Raw genomic sequence first — 18418 nt, 5'->3', positions numbered from 1 at the left:
TGGGCTTTGATTATTTAATGCCTAATCAAAAATACGTGCAATCAACAGATACTAATTTGTGAATGTGTAGCACAAGTCCAGAAGGAAGTTTTTAGTGAAGAGTTGAAGTGTCCTGGACTACATTGAGGATGCAAAACTGTTGTTTTTAGTTTCAGTGAGTAATAATGAATATCTGTTTTTTTAAAAAAAAAACTGACGTTTTCCAAATTTTTGAAAACAGATTGAATTTTGTTTGTATTGCTGTGTATGTCCTTGAAATGCTGCTGTTCGGGTTGAAATCACTGAGTTGGATAAAAAAAGAATTGTGTGCAATACTACAGCATTTCTGTTAGATAACTGGAGCAAAATGACCATGACTCAAGGCTTACTGGCCTACAATGACAATATTTCCTGCTGAGTCTGTAAGATTAAGTGAACTAGCCAAGCAGTATTTAAGGTATTTATAGATACCCTTCCCAATAAAAGCATTTTTTCATTAATCATAAAATCATTGCAATCGGAAAAGACCACTAAGATCATTGAGTCCAACTCTAAACTCACCACCACCATACCCACTAACCATGTCTCTCAGTGTCACATCCACTCATTTCTTGAACACCTCCAGGGACAGTGACTCTGCCACCTCCCTTCGCAGCCTGTGCCACTGCCTCACCACTCTTTCTGATACCTTATAACCAACCTGAACCTCCCCTGGTGCAACATAAGACCGTTGCTTCTTGTCCTAAAGTTGGTGTTTATGACAGTGCATGGGTGACAGGGCCTCTTTCAGGCTTGGACAAGGTATGTGATGGCTCACTGGGCCTGATGAATTATGTCTACCAGCTCTGACAAAGTAGTTCTGCTGGAGTCAGTGAGACTGGACTGTGCAAGCAAACCAGTGTGTGCAGGCTAAATGCACGTTAGGACAGTTGCTGATTTAAGAGAAGTGCAATAAGCGCATGGAAGGATAAAAAGCTTATATAGCGGGGGAAAAACATTGCAGCTATAATGTTCATAACTTTGAGGTTTGGTTTGTTGTTTCAGCCTATTTCCAGCTCTTCAAAATTGCTCCTTATTGAACCCTGCTTCTGTTGACTTTCAAAATGATAACTATGAGTTAGAAGTACTGTTTATTTTTTTCTTCCTTTTTTTTTTTTTTTTTTTTTCTGTCACAGAATGCATGGTTTTCATTCCAGAAAGACCATTGATTTTTTTTCCATTCATCAGGTGCTGAAATAGTAGCCCATGATCAGGCACAGAAGTTAGTTGCTAGTGGTTAGTTGTCAGTGGCATAGGTTTGGTTGATCAGTGCGTGGGTTAGAAAAGGCTGGCTTCATTGGGATGTGGAGTTTGTGTAGTGTGAATCTGTTATCAAGGTAGAGTTGGGAATGCACAAATTCCTTTGGGATTTGCTTGTTTTGTTCTACTCCTCACCATAAGCTTGGTGGGTCTCTGAACGGGAAAAAGACTACATTATTATTTTTGCTTGATACTCCTAAAAGCTTTAATTATAGTGCCTTCTTGATGATAAGAAAAAGTGGTGACTGAGTCAATTTTAAAGACTGATTTTTTCCACATCTCAAACAGTGCCTCTTTAAATATGATAACCTTTTACACTGAAAATGTCTACATTTACTAGGAAAGAAATATGTACTTCTTAAAATCAAGCTTTGTTTTTTTTTAAAAGCCTGCTTAAATTATTATAAGATGAAAGTGTGAATGATTTTTAATACTTATAATTCTAATACTGTATAAAGTCCTTTTTTTTTTTTTAAGAATAAATATATCTGAAAATTATTCGTATAAGAAATATCTTGATGTGAAATACTGCATCTGCTGATGTTCTGCAAGAGATAAAGGTCTCATTGGGAACAGGAGCAAAATGAAGACAGGACCCCAGTTGCAGGGCTGTCTTGTAGCTAACCCTGGGGCTGTGATTACTTTGATCAGTGACTGCTGGAGCTATAGCTGCTTTAAAACTCACATTAGGGCACTCAGAAAAATTAGCTAAGGCTCTGGACATAATGTTCATATATAGGAACATTTTATTTTGTGTTCTGTATGGCACTATTAACAGTAGTTGCCTGTCTTCTAGCAGATGAATGAATCCTATTTGTTACTAATTGCTGTGTGAAAGATATACAGGAAGCAAAAGGAACCTCCTTTCTTTTTGTTGTCTTTCTCCTTCCTCTTTGCTAACCAAGCATCATGGAAGCTTAGCATACGGAAAAGGAACACAATATGATTTATATGACAGAGAGGGTTCTCTTTTATGCTTATTTACCAGCTCTGCATGTCTTTACATGGGCTTTATCTTGCAGCTTACGAAAATCCACTGGGCATTAGTTTGTAGGTTTTCAGGTGTGCTACAAAAGTAAACTTCTCAGAGAAATGACACTGCTTCTGTGAGGGCTTGAGAATGGTTCTTTACCCAAGCTTTATGTGTAAAGAAGTCCTGCAAGCATTTTCAAACTAGCTGCATTCAGACAGTAAATAGTTCTGGAAGGAAGTTGGTGTGTTTGAGTATTGTCAAGATCTGATGCTAAAAATCTGTGCTAATGAACAATAACATTTCCAGAAACAAATGTAGGATTAAAATGTTTGTATTTATTTGAATGAAATTATTGTCATGCATGGTATCCATTCTTATGTGTAAGAACATCTTGAGAGAATTTTTCAGCTATAGTAAGGTTGAAAGGGTTAATTAGGATCTACATTGACAGAACTAGGACCTACACTGTCAGAGGCAGGAATACAGAGTACTTGAAGAAACTGATTCACTTAGAAATTGTGTATTTAACTTTGTCTTCATAAACATGACACAAGATTTTTTTTTTTAATCTTCATTTTCTTCAGGGAAAAAAAAAAGCCACAAACCAAACAACCATGGTTAGACTCTGTGGTTGAACTTTCACCATTCATCCCCTTTTGAGTGCACTTTTTCTAACCACCAGTAGTAGTGAGTTGAAGGGACAGGTCTATTGCAGTCTTGAAAAACACAGCTGTGAAGATTTGTGTGCACCACATACTGGTGAAGGGGACTGGTAAGTTCAGCCTGAAATTCTTGTCTCCCTCCTGTGTGAGAGAGTGGCTGCCAAAGCACTTAAAAGAAATGGCAATATGGAACACACATTAACTCAGTGCAGCTGCTTTGTATGGGTTTGCTGCATCTTAGGCTGTCTAACACAGATCTGTTCAGTGATCATTAATGTCTTCATAAATGACAAAAATTCTGCTAGTGTATATTATCTGCTCTCTGATGACCTGTGAGACTTATCTGCTATGTCTGCATGATACTGGAGTCTGCCTGGGGCCCTGTTATGGCTAGGTACAGCTTATACACAGGGCATGCAGTCCCAGGGAGCTGATAAGGTGTTTGTGGGATATATTTTCATACTGTTATCTTTGTGTTAGTATGGTATACATCCTGATGCAAATGAAAACCTTGAACATTTAGTGTGGGGATCAGAAACACGAAGCTGGCATCTTGTGACACGCGGTGTCCCAGCTGTTTAACTGGAGTGTGCAGATACCTGGCAGGTTCTCTCTGATACTTGCCAGGCCACGTCTTACACAATTAGCCCTGGGTGTCTGAAATGCCACTGTGTTTGGCAACTGAGTCTGCCCTTAATGACTTTGTCCACTTAACATCTTTATAATAACAAATAACTTACCTGTTATCTCTGACATAATAGAAAATATCTTTTTTTCTAGTTATATTTGAAGTCTGTACTGACAAACCTAGCAATAAAATTAACTAGCTGCAACTGAAAAATTTTGTTTCTTTGTAGGTTTTTTTTTTTTTTTTTTTTTTTTTGAGTGCAATGCAATAAGCAAGCTTCTTAAATTAAACTTAATAAAAGGCTGTTATCAAAAAAGAGGAAGTTCTACAGGATTTTACTGACATACCTGTAAGGCTCATCTGTTGTTTGCCTGTAGACTCTACCTGAAAGCCTCTCAGCAATATCTTATAAGTTCAGAAAAAATGCTTTTTCTTGATGGAAATAGTCCTCCATGACCCCAGTCATATGCCATCTTAAGCCTTTGTGTCCCTGCAGAGTAGTCAGTCACCATGAAATTGAAGAATATGATGTTTCTTCATTCATCATTGGAAAGCAGCAGCAGGTGGAAAAGCATGTTCTTTGTTATTTCGAAGAACAGTCTTGGAGGAGGAAAAGCAGATTCCAAGGAGTAAAACCTTGATTCTATCAACTGAGATAAATATAATCTGAAACAGTGGAGATTGCCAGCAGAAGGGTGGGTGGTAAATGCAGTGGTTCATTTGTCTGGCCTGCTCTACAGACCTGCTCCCCACGTTGCTATCAAGGCCACCTCCATGCTGGTGGGTGCCTATTCTGTGAGCATTCAGCTGTATTGCCTCCCTGAACACCATACATGATACATAAGAAAATTGCTTTCCCTCTGACAGAAGTGCATTTGAACTAGGAATTTCACCAATACAGCAATGTCATTTTAGGTGATGTATGCAGTGGCAAAGGTGGAATGTTGCTGTGTAGAACGGACAAAGGTCTAACGGCCTTGAACAGACTATGCAACGTGGCCAAAGTTCTAAATGCGTTATATAAAGCTGGCCTTGGATCTCCACTTAACTTCTTCATTGGGGTGTCTGCTACCAAAGGCTTGAGTATCTCCTGTATATAAACATGTAACTAAATATCATGGGATATTATAGAGTACAGAAAACTACATAGGTTTAAAAACAAAGTAAGAAAATTTATGAATAGGAGCCATACCTGTTTGCTGCTGCTCCAGTGCAAATTTCAGAAGAGGAAGTGTCTAGGCAGCTCGTTCATCCTACTGAAACATACTCTCAGCTTCCAACAACCTGACTGTCCTGCTTGAGTACTTGTATTCTCAACCAGTAGCAGGGGATGGGTTTCAAAAGACAAAGCTTGCCTTGTGCCTTGTCAGAACACAAGAATCTTCCTTTCTGTCTTTAGCGATAGCCAAGAAGTTTATGCAGTGGTATATAGTGTGTAATAAGTGTACATGTTCTGGCACTGTTTCATCTGTCTAAATAGATATACGTTGCCCATCAAAAAGAGTTGAAACTGATTAACACGTCAATTTTTAGTTCTGAGTATTTATTTCAAAGTAATGAAGTGTTGAAATAGTCTTTCAGCATTAGATGGCAGGTTGCTGCTGCAAAGCTGCTAATGTTTTAACTGGTTTTAAGTTATGATCTTCTTTAGAAATGCTTGCTGTAACAAAGTCCCAGAGGAGCAGCTGACTCTCTTCAGTCAAAAATGAGGCACAGCCTTGAGAAATTAGCCCAGCGGTCAGACACAACCTAACACACAGCAGCCTTTGAGAATGGGGACTTCCTGAAAAGGGATTTTTGCAGAGTGGAGCTGAGAAATAAAATATAAGTAGCAGCAACTTACTTGGAGAAGGGAGAAGAGAGCAGCTCCTTACCGTAACATCTTTGTTGTTGTTAATTGGGCATTTTCCATATTTTGCAAGACTGGGGATAAAGGAAGAATTTTCTGCTAGTGATTCTTCATATTCATTATTCTGGTTGGCATATATTTATGTGTCTTAAATGTTGCGCAACTGTTACACACCTTTTTAAACTGCTTTAGTCAAACATAAAGAAAGCTCAGGATAAAGCTGAATGTGCAAAATATTAACCTGAGGTCACTTCCTACATCACAGTGAAAGCGTTTTTGCTGTGTGGTTTTGTTTTTTCATTTAAACCTTGTTCTGCCATCTACCGGCAGTTCGTGTTACGAAACAGAGATGGTGTAGTGTTGTTGTAATTGTAGAGCTGTCTGTGCTAGCTTGCTGTTCGTAGTCTGTTTTGCAAAACAGAACTTGCATTCCTATCGTTAATCAAATTTCTCATCGCAAATAGCTGGTGTACCCATTACACTTATAATGTATATTGCGTGAAGGCATGTATTAAACAAATTGAAGCCTTAAAAATCATGCTAGAATAGAAGTTACTACCCAGGGAATATTATTCCAGCCTTCAAAGCCCTAAGACGCCTGTGCTATTTTAATGCTACCCTTGCTGCATGTGTATGCAGTTATGATGTCTGTGTTTCGAGAGATCACATGCTGTTTTCCTCCACACAGTTCATTTCTGCATTGGTGAGTTGTACCTTTAATGAACAGTCATCCCATGTATTTTGTTGTTTCTTCTGTGACATAGCCAAGTGCGGGGTGTTCTTCTCCAGGGCAGCCTTCAAATTATTTCTCTTTCTTTTTCTAAACACTTTCCAGTTTCAGAAGGAAATGAAGCAGGAAGCATAAGCTGCAATTCCTTTGTTATGAACTTGGTTTACTCCTTGAGGAAGTTCATCCTATGTACTGCATAAGCCAAGGGACCTAAAAAGAAAAAATACATAATAATATGTCTGGAAGGAAGCAAAACAAGGAATGTGCAGACTGTTTTAATTCTTATACATTCTCATTTCTTAAGCATCTGGCAGTACAACCTTGACAATCTTTTTAATATTGCTGGTAAGATTGAGACATCTGTAGTCTTGAGGAAGGCAACCTAGAAAAGTGGAAGTTTCATCCCATGTCAGCTTGGGATAGCTGTGGCAGTTGTGACAAGGCTGGAGCTTTTAGATCCACTTCTACCCACTTGCATTCATAAAGCAAACACAATAGAAATAGATTGCTGTAATTTTATTGGCAATTTTATTGATAATTTTATTGGACATAATTTAATCTGTAGATTTCATAGGTATTTGCTGGAAGCAGGAGGGCAGTGAAAGTCAGCACACTGTTTTATGAACACGAACCAGAGGCTCCTCCAATCTCTCCAGTTTACTGCCATCCAGTTTTCCATTCTTCAGGTGCCACTTCTCAACTGCTCCCCTTCACTCCTAAGAGCTCAGTTCCTGCCTCTGTTTGTCTCCTTCCCTGCCTGCAGCCTGTGCTTGCTCTCAAGACCAATCTTCCTTCCCTGGGATCTTCATCCAGATTTGGTTTCGTATCTGCTCCTTCTAGTCTAAATTGTAGTTTCCAAGTTGTTTTTTAGTTTCAGATCTTCAGATAACTTTACATTAATTGGAACTGTAGTCTTATAGTTAAACTGTAATTTAACCACGCTGACAACAGGCTGCTTCTTTTTAGGCACTTAAATGCAGGCCCTTCCTAGTAGTTATAACCCCCTGTCATGTTTGCTGTACTTAGTTGCTGCTCTCACTGCTTGTCAAATCTGACAATTAATGGCAGCCAAGCGAACAAACAACTGGACTAGTTTGGAAGTAGGATGAGTCTTTGGTCATAAGTTGATATTGATCTGACCCACACATTCCTGGTGTAACTACCCAGCCAACAGCTGTAGTTGCCATCTGCCATGGACCTGGCTGCCTTTGGGCAGTTGCTGTCTGTGTGAGCATTGGCATTTTTTCCTAGTCACAAGAGGCCACTGAGGCTGGTCTTCAAACTTACTACACAGCAGTTCCCTTTACAGAAAAGTCCTCGCTCTGTACAAGCTTTGCTTCCATGGGCAGAATGCCCCCTGAGCCTAGAAGTGTAATTTTTGGGAAGGAGAACTGCGGTTACAATCCAAGTCAGTTTTCCATTGTATTTATCAGGAAAAAAAAAAAAAAAAAAAGCCCAACTGCAGTTCTTTGTGCAAAAGGGGAAGGGGATTCCATTATATGGAAACTTATCAGAGAGGCCAAATAATGATGGTGGAGGATATAAACTGCTGTGAAACCCTCTGCTTGTGTGCACTGCGGCCCTGCTAAAACCCGAGGAGATCCTGGAAGAGAGAAACGAGGGCTTTGGAGGCCCTGTTGTTGGAAGGATGCGGTCAGCTAGCTGCTCTCTCAAGTCAGTGGCTAAGGCTTGTCCAGAAAGCAGGGCCTGGAGAGCTTGTGTGCAGTGTTTGGGATGGAGGAGTCTGTGAAGACCCAGCGATCAGCTCTTTGCAGAGTGCAAAGGCAGGTGGCTCCCAGCCTCCTCATGTGTCATGCTCTGACTGCCGGGCCAAATCATGCTGTTCAGTGGATTGGGCCTTGCTGCAATGTCTGGTTATAAAACAAAGCAACCTCCTCCCAGGTGAGTAATGTGCTTGTAGGTACCGACTGGAGGAGGGAAACTGTTTCCTACCTGGAAAAGGAAGTAGAAGGGCTGCTGTCTGCCTAGCCTCATCCTGCAGTAATTACTGCTTGTTGCAGTGAGTTGGTGCTGGTGGTTTCCTGTGGGCTGGGAGGCTGCAAATACGACGGCTGGGACTCCACACAGCATTAAGCTATGAGAGAACTACATACTGTTTCTATTGCTTTCCTGAATTGCCTTTTATTTTTGTTAGCCAAAAAGTTGGCTAAACTTGATAGCCAAGATCTCACTTTTGAGGTTACTACCAAAGTGGAAGGGACACTGATTGCATCTTTATGATGTTTCCCAAGAAACATACAAACTTTAAAATGAGCACTAAGAGCTTGTTTGTTCACACTGAGAAGAGCCGGATGCTTAGGCCGATGAGGTGTGTTTGGACTTCAGCAGTAGGTAAGAGATTGTTAACCCATCTGCCTCCACTAAGTGCAAAGTCATTTCTGTTGTCCGGGCTGTTACATGCGCTAGATTCAATTTGCAGGAAGCAGAGAGTTCTTTGGGATGCTTCTTTGGTTTTACTAACACTTGTTTTTCTTCTCTTTCTCACTTCAGCCATTGATGGATTTCTAAAAACTGATGAAAGACAAAGACTAGCAAAAGAACGAAGAGAAGAAAGAGAGAAATATCTTGGTAAGATGGTGGGAAGTGTCTGTATTATTCATGTATATATGCTAATAGACTTAAGTTATATGACATTTCTTCGTTTTGAGTTTTAAACACTGTTGTTTAGTCTATTACTAGCCTTTATGACTTATATTACTTCTTTAAAACTAATGGGTGCGTTCTTTAATTTCCATTCAAGTATTTCATATTTTGCAGCAATTAATTGACTTTCTTCTGTGATACATGTACTTTTGAATGTAGGTTAATGTGCTGACTGTTAGGATTTGTATTTGTAAAACAAACAAAAAACCTGAAATAAGCCTCGAATAACATTTATATTAATACGTAGGATTATTTGGTAAAACGGCCTTAATTTTAGCATGTTAAGTTTTAGTCCTATGAAAATATACCAAGGAGCTGTTAAGTCCTGCATAAAGTGGATTATTTTTTAACGTTTTATAACAATCTTTGTTCAAGGGAATAAAAAAACAAAATCAATTCATCAAATTCCGAAGCATTGATTTCAGAGTTTTTATAATGATCAGTTGTTTTTAGTCTACTAACATCTCCAAGGAAACGCTGGAGAAATTTTGCAGAGAAATGAACTGTTCAACCTCGCTCCCCTCCCCCACCAAAAGTGTTTGTATATCTCTAAAGTTAAAAGAATATGTTTAAACAGTTAAGCTTATTTTTCTCATTGCAGTATGCAGACAGGCCAGTAGCTCTGTTCCTTACTGTTACCTGATGATACCTATTAAAAGGGTTTGTTATTATTCTAGGATTTTGTAAAATTATAAAATTGCTATAAAAATAATAAATTGCCATTTATTTCGAGACAGTGTTAACTGAAAATGGACACGTGGAAAAAATGATGAGAAAATACTCTTTTCCTTGCAATAAATAAACTGTTGACCATATCTTGACAAAACCTGAGGCCTGAAATGTGATGTTTTTTTAGTGCAGTGAGCTTGGTGAGCAAGATTTCTTTCCGTAGTTCATGTGGAAATCTGCTTAGTGGGGATTAAAATTTTTAGTAGTTAATCTCCCCAGAAATTCTGTCCTATGGGGCATGCACCAGTCTTAGTTTTATCTCTTATAGCTATATTCAGTCTAGACTACCTTTCCTGTCACTTTGATTATCCCTTCTTTGCTGGTTCCTGAGAAGGTGAGGTGATGAGTGGAAAGGATTTGGATTAAAGAGGAAAAGAGGAGGTGGGTTAAAGAGGAAAAGAGGAGGTGGGAGGAAAACTGAAAGCTGGACAATCTGGGGAGCGGCTAACCCAGGTGGTTTGAAAGTTGTTGGTTGCATTTCTTGTCTCCAGCCACTGGATGTGCCTTCTGAAAACATACTTGGTTAGAATTAAAACCCCTTCAAGAGTCAAGACCTTTGGATTTTGGCCTTAGTAGCTATTTGTCTCTGTCAGATTCATTAAAGAAGTTCAGAAAAAAAGCTGTGAGTTCTCCAGAAGGGCAAATATTTATGCACCCAGCAAGTATTTTTACAGCAATATAGAATCATCTCCTCATCAAAGCCAAATTCATTAACCAATGGTTTAGTATTCCTAAATCAAGAAACAAGAATTGTGTTTATGTCTTGGTGTCAGAATGGTTTGCTTCTCTGTCCAGAATCAGTCCTGGGTTTCACCTACTTGTTTGAAAGGTAACTAGTACAGTCTCCGACAGCTCACTTTATTTTTTGTCTTTTATCAACTCCTACATGCAGTTTTCACCTGTTCTACCTGACATGGCTAGTAGTCATCAACAATTAGGGACTTGTCTCTCCTCTTCCACTGTATCTGAGGTAACTATCTATTGGCAGGTCCAATTTATTCTGAGAAGTCTAGACTTGCCTACAGCACTAACATGCCTTTCGTATCACTCTTTCCTGAGGTAGACATGAAATAGGCAAAAGGGGAAGACACAATCAACCATGCTACTGGCAAGAGTAAGACAGGTGGCATTCTGTAAAGCAGGTTGGACATGAGAAAGTATCTTACAAGGATCTGGTAATCAAAGGGGAAGAAATGTGGCTACTGGGAAAGGACTGTGTCTCCTAGGGGGTCTCTGGCTTAGGGACAGAGGGAGGCTGAAAGGGACTGAAGGCTGCAGCTGTAGATGAAGAGCCCAAGGGCAAGGAGCTGGGGGAAGAAATCTGATCTGTGAAGAGGAAATTGAGATAGCTGGGCAAGAGCCTAGGATTGATGGAAAAAAGTTGAAAGAGAGAACACTCACAGGGCAGTGATTTGCTGAACAAGGAAAACAGCAACTGGAAGAGTAAACTGGGGCGTAAGAGGTGAGCAGAATGAAGGATCTGCTCTTGTATAACCCATGCTAATTCTGACTTTCCCTAGCTTTTAAGTTCTTAGCTCATCAATTGTGTTAATATTCTTTGTTTCATATTGGCTATATGTACGTTGATATGATGTTACAGACTTGTGTGCATGTAAGAATGCTTACTGACCCATTTTGTGCCTTTTTATGGAATGCACTTAACAAGAAATAGATTTTTTTCACAATTTGTCAAATTAACTTCTGCTACTTATTTTCCTGGTGTAAATCTGAAGCAACAGTTCTGCACATCATGCTGCAGTCTGAATTTTGTAACAACAAGGTAATGACAAAAATTATGACTCCATTTGGGATAAGCAACTAGAGAAACTCTCCATAATATTATTTTTTTTTTTAATTCCTGGAAGGTAACAGGTAGTATCAAGTTATAGGATTATATATTTCCAAAGCTTTGTGGGGAGTATAGCTGATACATATTCTTAGTATTTATTTTGAAGGCAGACTTGTGAAGAGAATCATTGTTTTAAAGAAATTCCAATGGCTTTTGCTTGCAAAGAAATTCCAAAGGCTTCTGTGAATCAGCATATGTAGATAATTAACTTTAAAACCTAGTGAGTACATTTGTTAGGTCTGAAAAAAGAATTTGCCTTTAAAGCTGCTGAAGGATTATATATATATATTGCCAGCCAATATATATGTATCTGAAACACACCTTTTTCTCTGCCTAAGCTGCTAGGGAACAGCAGATACTAGAGAAGGAGAGAAGAGCAAAGCTTCAGTATGAAAAGCAAGTGGAGGAACGGTGGAGAAGACTGGAGGAACAGAGACAGAGAGAGGAGCAGAAGAGAGCAGCGGTTGAAGAAAAGCGGAGACAAAAGCTTAAAGAGGAGGAGGTAAGGTCCACTGGGAGTCATATGGAAGAGCAACTGTGTCTGTTAGCATTAACATAGCTGAGTATCAATGTGTGCTGCAGGTGTTTCTTTCTTCGACGCAGGGACATATGGGCATTACTTTGGGAGCTGCATCCACATCACAACTATTAATACTCCACGACTGCTCACAACTATTAATACTCAAAAACATTTTCCAAAGCTTTTTTTGTCTCCTGTTTTTTGTCTGATCTCACAAAATGATCATCTACTTTATACTAACATACCTGGGACTCCAACTGTTACATGAAGAAGCAAGAGCATCCCAAAAGATAGCTCTTACAGATCAGCTTTTTCATAAACTGGCAAGATTTTTCTTGCTGATTTGTTTGCACTGTCTGTGAACTTGAAGTGATATTTAGGAAATTATATTTCCTTGGTAACACAAAATCAGAAATTCTTTCTTAAGCAGTGAAGAACCTAGTCTTGATTTAAACTTGTCATGCAGAACAGAATTTATACAGTATAAATTTTTTTCTCTAATGAGTCCAATTTCTGATGCAGATTTCTGAACCCAGTACGTGTGTGTGTTTCTCCCAGCATGACATGCAGCACTGCTACTGCAACTAATTAAGAATTAATGATTTTTGAGAAAGGGGACAGTGGTTTAGAGAGGAAAAAAAAAAAACATCAAGAGAAGATATTTCTTTATTTTCTATATGAAAAGGTCATAGAAATCTGCAGTTATTAATTCCTTCCTTCTCCCAAGTTTATCAAAATGTCTTTACAGAAGAGATGAAACGTTTCCACATGGGATCAGAACAGCATACTTGTCTGCTTTTTTCCTTATGTTTGATTTTTTTCACCGCTTTACTGAAACCTGAAAAGAAAATTGTATCCTGCCATTCTTCTTTCAACTGTAACATAGTGCTTGTGGCTTCTGCATAATTGCGGAGAATTCATTTTTAAATGTTTTGTCATGTGGATCACTTCAAATTTTAAGAATGACAAAAACAGGAACAAAGGCTTAGGAGACCTATCTCCTTCTTTGGTAACATCATTGACCGAGTGTTCTCCTTCCCCAGTACTTCCAGCTGTAATAACCTTTTGCAGCTAAGCAAAATTGCTCTTCTTTATGGGAGATGCAGGGGGTAGTGGCTAATGCAAACACTTCAAAATCCATGTCAAAATCCAAGTTGCACTGGAGGCAGGCAGGGTAGGGGAAAGCTGTAGGCAAAATGAGCCACTTACTTGCTTTGCCTGCCATCATGATTATTACTGGAGCAATCAGGGTGGGGGTTGTCAAACTGAAGCAAGGCTGTTCCAGGTCAGACAAAGGATCTCATCTCTGAGGTACCCCATCTGCTGTAAAAGACTTTCCTGTATTTGCCCAGAGATTAATGTAGGAAGGAAGAGTAAGGATGGTGATGAATTTACAGCACTAAGGGCATTTCAAGTTATTCACTGCTCCTGAGTCATTTTGGACATTTGAGGCTGTCTTTACTGGAAGAGCCTTGAGCTCATGTTTCCCACCCTTGTGGGGGATGCACCCTGGCCAGTGAGCTGATATACTACAGCATGTGCTCAGTGTTTCTCCCTTTAAGACTATACACTGGGTGGGGACTGGAGCTCTGGTTGTCACCTGTGTGTGAAGTGTCTGAAGTGCCATGTAGATTTTCTTCCTTGCTGCAAATCTGCCTTATTGGTTGGCCTTTAGGTCTTCCTTAGGTCGTTTTCTTTTTATCTTGCTTTTTAACACAACAGATGGCAGTGCATAATTTTGACAGGCACAGTTTGTATAAATCTCACTCTAAAAAATATTGTTGTGTCTGTAGGAATTTGGGAGGTAAATGGCTATTAAACCATGGGGAATTGTTTGCTTCCCATGTTGCTGCCTTCTCTGTTTGGGTATTTTGCATATGAAGGGCTTCTCAAATACGAAGTGACCAAAATTTATTTTGCTTGCTTTTTCTGCTCCCCTGCCAGGGAAGAGGTGGTTATGTTAAAGTCTGTATTAAAGGGAATGGAGATATTCTGGCAGAGTTGTTCTCCAGGGCAGCTGGAGCTTCTAGTGGAGTATGATGGAAGTGTTTGCCACTCCTTGGGCAGAAACTAAACAGATGTGTCAGAAAATCATCCTTGCGCTGTCTACATTGACTGCAACTTTCATATCAGGGGAAGTCTTCAATAACAGCACCCTTCCTTCCATGTTCCTTTTAAAGCTTCCCCCTCTTTTAGGATTATGAGTCCATGAGCCTTAAGGAAGGAGATGTGTAGTTTGCAGCAGAAGGTATTAATGAGTTAATTTTATCAGCAAGCAGCCAGTTGACTTGCAACTAGGTAAAGGAAAAGCTGCTCCTTGTTTGCTTAAATCATTATTCTTTTTTCTTCTTTTTTCATCTTGAAGCTCCCATTTGCTTTGGAAATGCATCGTAGATAAATGTGTTACTATGCACTCCATATTGGGAAGTCTCTTTAGTGGCAGTGTTCTTCTCTTTCTTGCATATTCCATAACGCAATTTGGGCATCGTTTGTAAGGGCCATGTCAAGGTTAGTAGCACAGATGAGAGTGATGGCACCCACCTATTCAAAGATTTGTTTTTTAACAAAATCTGCTGGTTTTATTGTGAAAGGGAGTTGGTAAAATTAGTACTCATGCTACCAATATACTAATGTTTATTTGAACAGCTACTAGTAAAAAGGTAGACAAATCCAATCTGTTCCAGCATGCAAACTCAATGATAAATGGAAAAGAACATCTCACATCTCAGTGCTGGGAAGACTCTGTAGTTAGATTTTTGTTTTGGTGTACATGCATTCTTTGTTATGTTTGGGAAAAAAAAAAAAAAAAAAGCACTTAAACACAAGATACAAAAACCTTAGAATGGTGTAGTGTCAGTTATTTACTTATCAAATTATAATGTATGGAATTAATAAATGTCTTCCAAATGTTTTGTAGTCATTTATGTAATGAGTGACGTTCAGTTATGCAAGTAATAGAGAAATGTTGCTGCAAACTGGTTGGGGCTGCTATGCAAAAGCAATCTATTGATTGCTATGCAGTGGGCACAAGGAGAAGAATTCAGTCCTTTCCTAATAATGAGCATCCTCTCTTCTGATCTCTGCTCCCTTCTGCCATAACTGCTGCCCCAGTTCCCCATGTGCAATAACAGAACCCTCATTTGTCCTATTTGTTTTCCTTTGATGCACCCACTCTTTTTCCATATGAATTTTATATACACCCATAATCTTAAATTGCTGGGAGTACCAATAAATTATATTGAGAGAGGTAGTTAAAAAACGCTTTACAAATTTTGAAAGCCATTCTTTAAATAGAAAATAACAGAGTTATCTGTTGTTAGGTAGAAGAAGCACTCTAATAAAAGTGAGGCCAACTGATAATATCAGGAAACAGCTACTTATACGCTGATGAATACATAAAGCAAAGAGGAAGAGTTTTTCCTCTCTAATATTACACGTGGCTCTGTTAGGTGTTTGTGTTCTAAGAACAAGGGAGATTGTTTTAGAATTGTTTGCACAAATTATTTTGACTCATAGTATTTGTAAAGCATTTTTTTTTTGTTTTCACATCTATGTCATATCTTATATAGACAAAAGGGAAGTACTTCAGTCAAATTATTTGTATGCTCACAGTTAATTTTTGCTTTTTCTTTTAAAACTCAGGCAGTCCAACTGTTTGTTCTGTTGTTTAGTCTGAGGAAAATGTGCATGAATTACTATGGAATTTGGGAAGTAACGTTTACTTCAGACACTAGCAGTAGATGGCTCTCTTTTTATGGTGTTATTTGTTTTTAATTTAACCTACGTGCAAAGCTTGTCCAGTACATTTTTTTTTTTTTTGAGGAAGTTAATTGCGTCTCCAGTACAGATTTTTCTGTCTATGGCAGTTTGAGTTCCTATAGAGGATCAGATAATTTGGATGTCTTTAACGAGGTAGTGTGCCTATAGCATAGCAGGGCTTCTGCACAGTGTTTGCTAATGAAGAAAAGCTTTGTCTTGCTGTTTGGTTTTTGTCGTAATTGAAAATTATTGGTATGTGCATTGTTTATGCTGTGTTTCTCTGTATCCCTGTTATTTTCTTTGGCTTTCTAGTTCTAAAATTCAGTTTTGTGCTCATTGAAAATGCTTTTTAAACAGCTTTTTAATGACCCTTTGTGCAAAGGGTTTTCATATTGTTCTTTATCTAACCTATATCTGCAGAGTTTCATTAAGCTTAATCATTATGTTCTATAGTGCTGTAATGAAAGGCTCTTTGCAGATGATAATAAATGATCCTCTCCACATTGTGTAATTGAAGATTTTGACCTCAGAATGCGAGTGGTGTGAGCTTTCATATATGTATGAAAAATTGTTTCTCTTTAAACTATTTAATCATGCATTCCATTTTATTTTTAGAACAATGTTTTTTTATAGTACATGGCGTGAGTGTATCCTGTGGTTTGCAAACTAGAGAATATTGTTGGTACTTGCTCTGAGCAGGATTAAAGAAAACCATTAATCACTCAGATGAAATTTGTCTGCTGTCATACTGTATTTTTTTATTCATGTGTAAGAATGTTAATTAGGTTACAGAAGGAAAAATGATTCTGTAGGATTATGTGTTTTAATGAAAAAAAATTGGGAGGGTCATTTTACTTCGAGTGTGGGTAGAAACATAAATTGGAGTAAAAAGCACAGTACATAAAAGTAAAGGAAAGGAGCTAACTGCAGAGAGCTGATGCTGAAATAACAAGCTTGGAAAGCAGAAGTACAGAAAAGAGTCTGAAATAGAATGAAATAAATGTTGGAAAGTGTGAAGGTAAAAGTGGAATATGTGGACTTCAAATACCGAGCCAGCACATACACATTTTCAACGTGAAAATTTAATCACCAACTAGTAAGAATGAAAGATTGGAGCAAACTACAGGGAATCTATAGGCCGGGAGATTACTTGCAGGATTACCTTTTCATGTCTGAAGTATAGGCAAGAAGCAATGGGATATTCAAAATGTGACATTTTTTCCTGTGCTATTACAGAAAAGTCTGTGCTTGAGCTTTGTGATGCTTCATGCATGTGCATTGAAGTGGGGGGAAAAAAAGAGGAAGGAAAGGCAGATAACACGTTCACATGGCATGCCTGCCTGGACAAGGATGGAACAGAAGGAACAAAAGAAATGGGGGAGGGAGAAGCAGCTGCATGATTTCAACAGTCTTTGCCCAGTGTACCTGTGAGCTAAAGATAGAGAAAGGAGACAAAAATAAAGCAAGCACAGTACATGGGACTAAAGGGTTGTCTTCCTGGAGATAACAGCTGTAATTGTAGCAGCAAGTCAATTGGCCGAAAGGTGACACAGGCTGAAGAACTGAGTGCCTTTTGTCATATTTGTACAGAACGTAATGTAATCAAATTTATGATATAAGTGGCACGTAAGAAAATTAAGAGAGCTTAAAGACAGCTTGATAGATGCTAGCAAGGTTGGATGAGGTGGGAAGCTTGGTCGGCAATAAATTGCTGGAAGTCATTCATGGTAGTGGAAGAGATTCTTCAAGGATGTGTATAAGAGAAAGGATGTTATAGATACACTCTCATCAGCTTCTGGATGACTGCTGTTAATGAAAGCCAGTGGCTGTAGACAATCACAGGAAGATAACACAAATTTTGTAGATACTTGTATAACGGTTCCCAACATGGTAGTTACTTGGTTACATGCCTGGTGCTTGGATCTGATCTTCTGAAGAAACAAAATCAGGGATTGCAGGCTCACCTTCAGCACAGAGACTGTAGGAGACATGCTTGAACAAAGGCTGATATTTTAGGGATTAAAATTTGTCAGGGAAGGGGGATGGGAGAACTAGACCAAAGTCCTGAATCAATGAGAAAGAATAATCTGGACAGAAGATGCAGAAAGATTTTCAATGTAGTTGAGCTGAGTTGTCAGATATCTTGGAGATGGTGCAAGGGATTGGTAGCAGTGGAAGAGGATCTGATATAATCACAGAAAGTGTTTTTGCAGTGAGAAGCCTATGTGAGCTAGAGCTTTTAAGTGATCAGAGTGGGAATTTTGTGCTAAATTGGAAAGACGTAGCAAAGGTAGTAAGTAATAGGTGTGAGAATACTAAAGTGATCAAAGAGGTGAAAAACCATTGGGCTCATCTCTTATGGTAGAGATTTGGTTGCTGAACTGTGGGGGTGCAGAGGTTGCCAGATGTGAATGAAAGAAGGAAGGTGTTGGAATGGTGGATGGGGAAGAACCAGGTTTTGTCTGCTCGAAGGGTACAGAGGAAGCATGCAGAGATCCTTGCTGCAACAATAAACCGTAGATAAACTGGTAGAGGAAGGAGATAGCAAGAAAACTAAGCGGAGATCTATGAGAGTTAGGAGGTGATGGAAATGAAACTGGAGACCCATCTGTGAGTTAAAGGTAGGGTAGTGTTTGGCAAGAGAGAGAATCTTCTTTTTGTTCTTCCTCATCAGAAAATTCTAACTCATCATGACTTGGAGAGGAAATGAGGGTGGAGGGAAAAAGATAGCTCTGAACAGGGTGATCTGAGCATGTACTAAGAAAAATGCACAAGAA

At 38.9% G+C, this 18418-nt stretch overlaps 1 protein-coding gene across 1 annotated transcript in view; it reads left to right on the top strand.

Annotated features, from left to right (window-relative positions):
* MAP7D2 (MAP7 domain containing 2) overlaps nucleotides 1–18418 on the top strand; it is a gene marked incomplete at both ends in the record, with an annotated part of 73818 nt that overhangs the window by 32033 nt on the left and 23367 nt on the right. Inside the window, 2 exons of the mRNA XM_079536672.1 lie at nucleotides 8632–8709; nucleotides 11701–11864. Of these exons, the coding sequence (XP_079392798.1) occupies nucleotides 8632–8709; nucleotides 11701–11864 (242 nt within the window). The remainder of the gene's footprint in view (nucleotides 1–8631; nucleotides 8710–11700; nucleotides 11865–18418) is intronic.

The sequence above is a fragment of the Tetrao urogallus genome (genome assembly GCF_951394365.1).
Source record: "Tetrao urogallus genome assembly, chromosome: 1".
Taxonomy (NCBI): domain Eukaryota; kingdom Metazoa; phylum Chordata; class Aves; order Galliformes; family Phasianidae; genus Tetrao; species Tetrao urogallus.
This window is presented reverse-complemented; position numbering and strand designations above follow the sequence as displayed.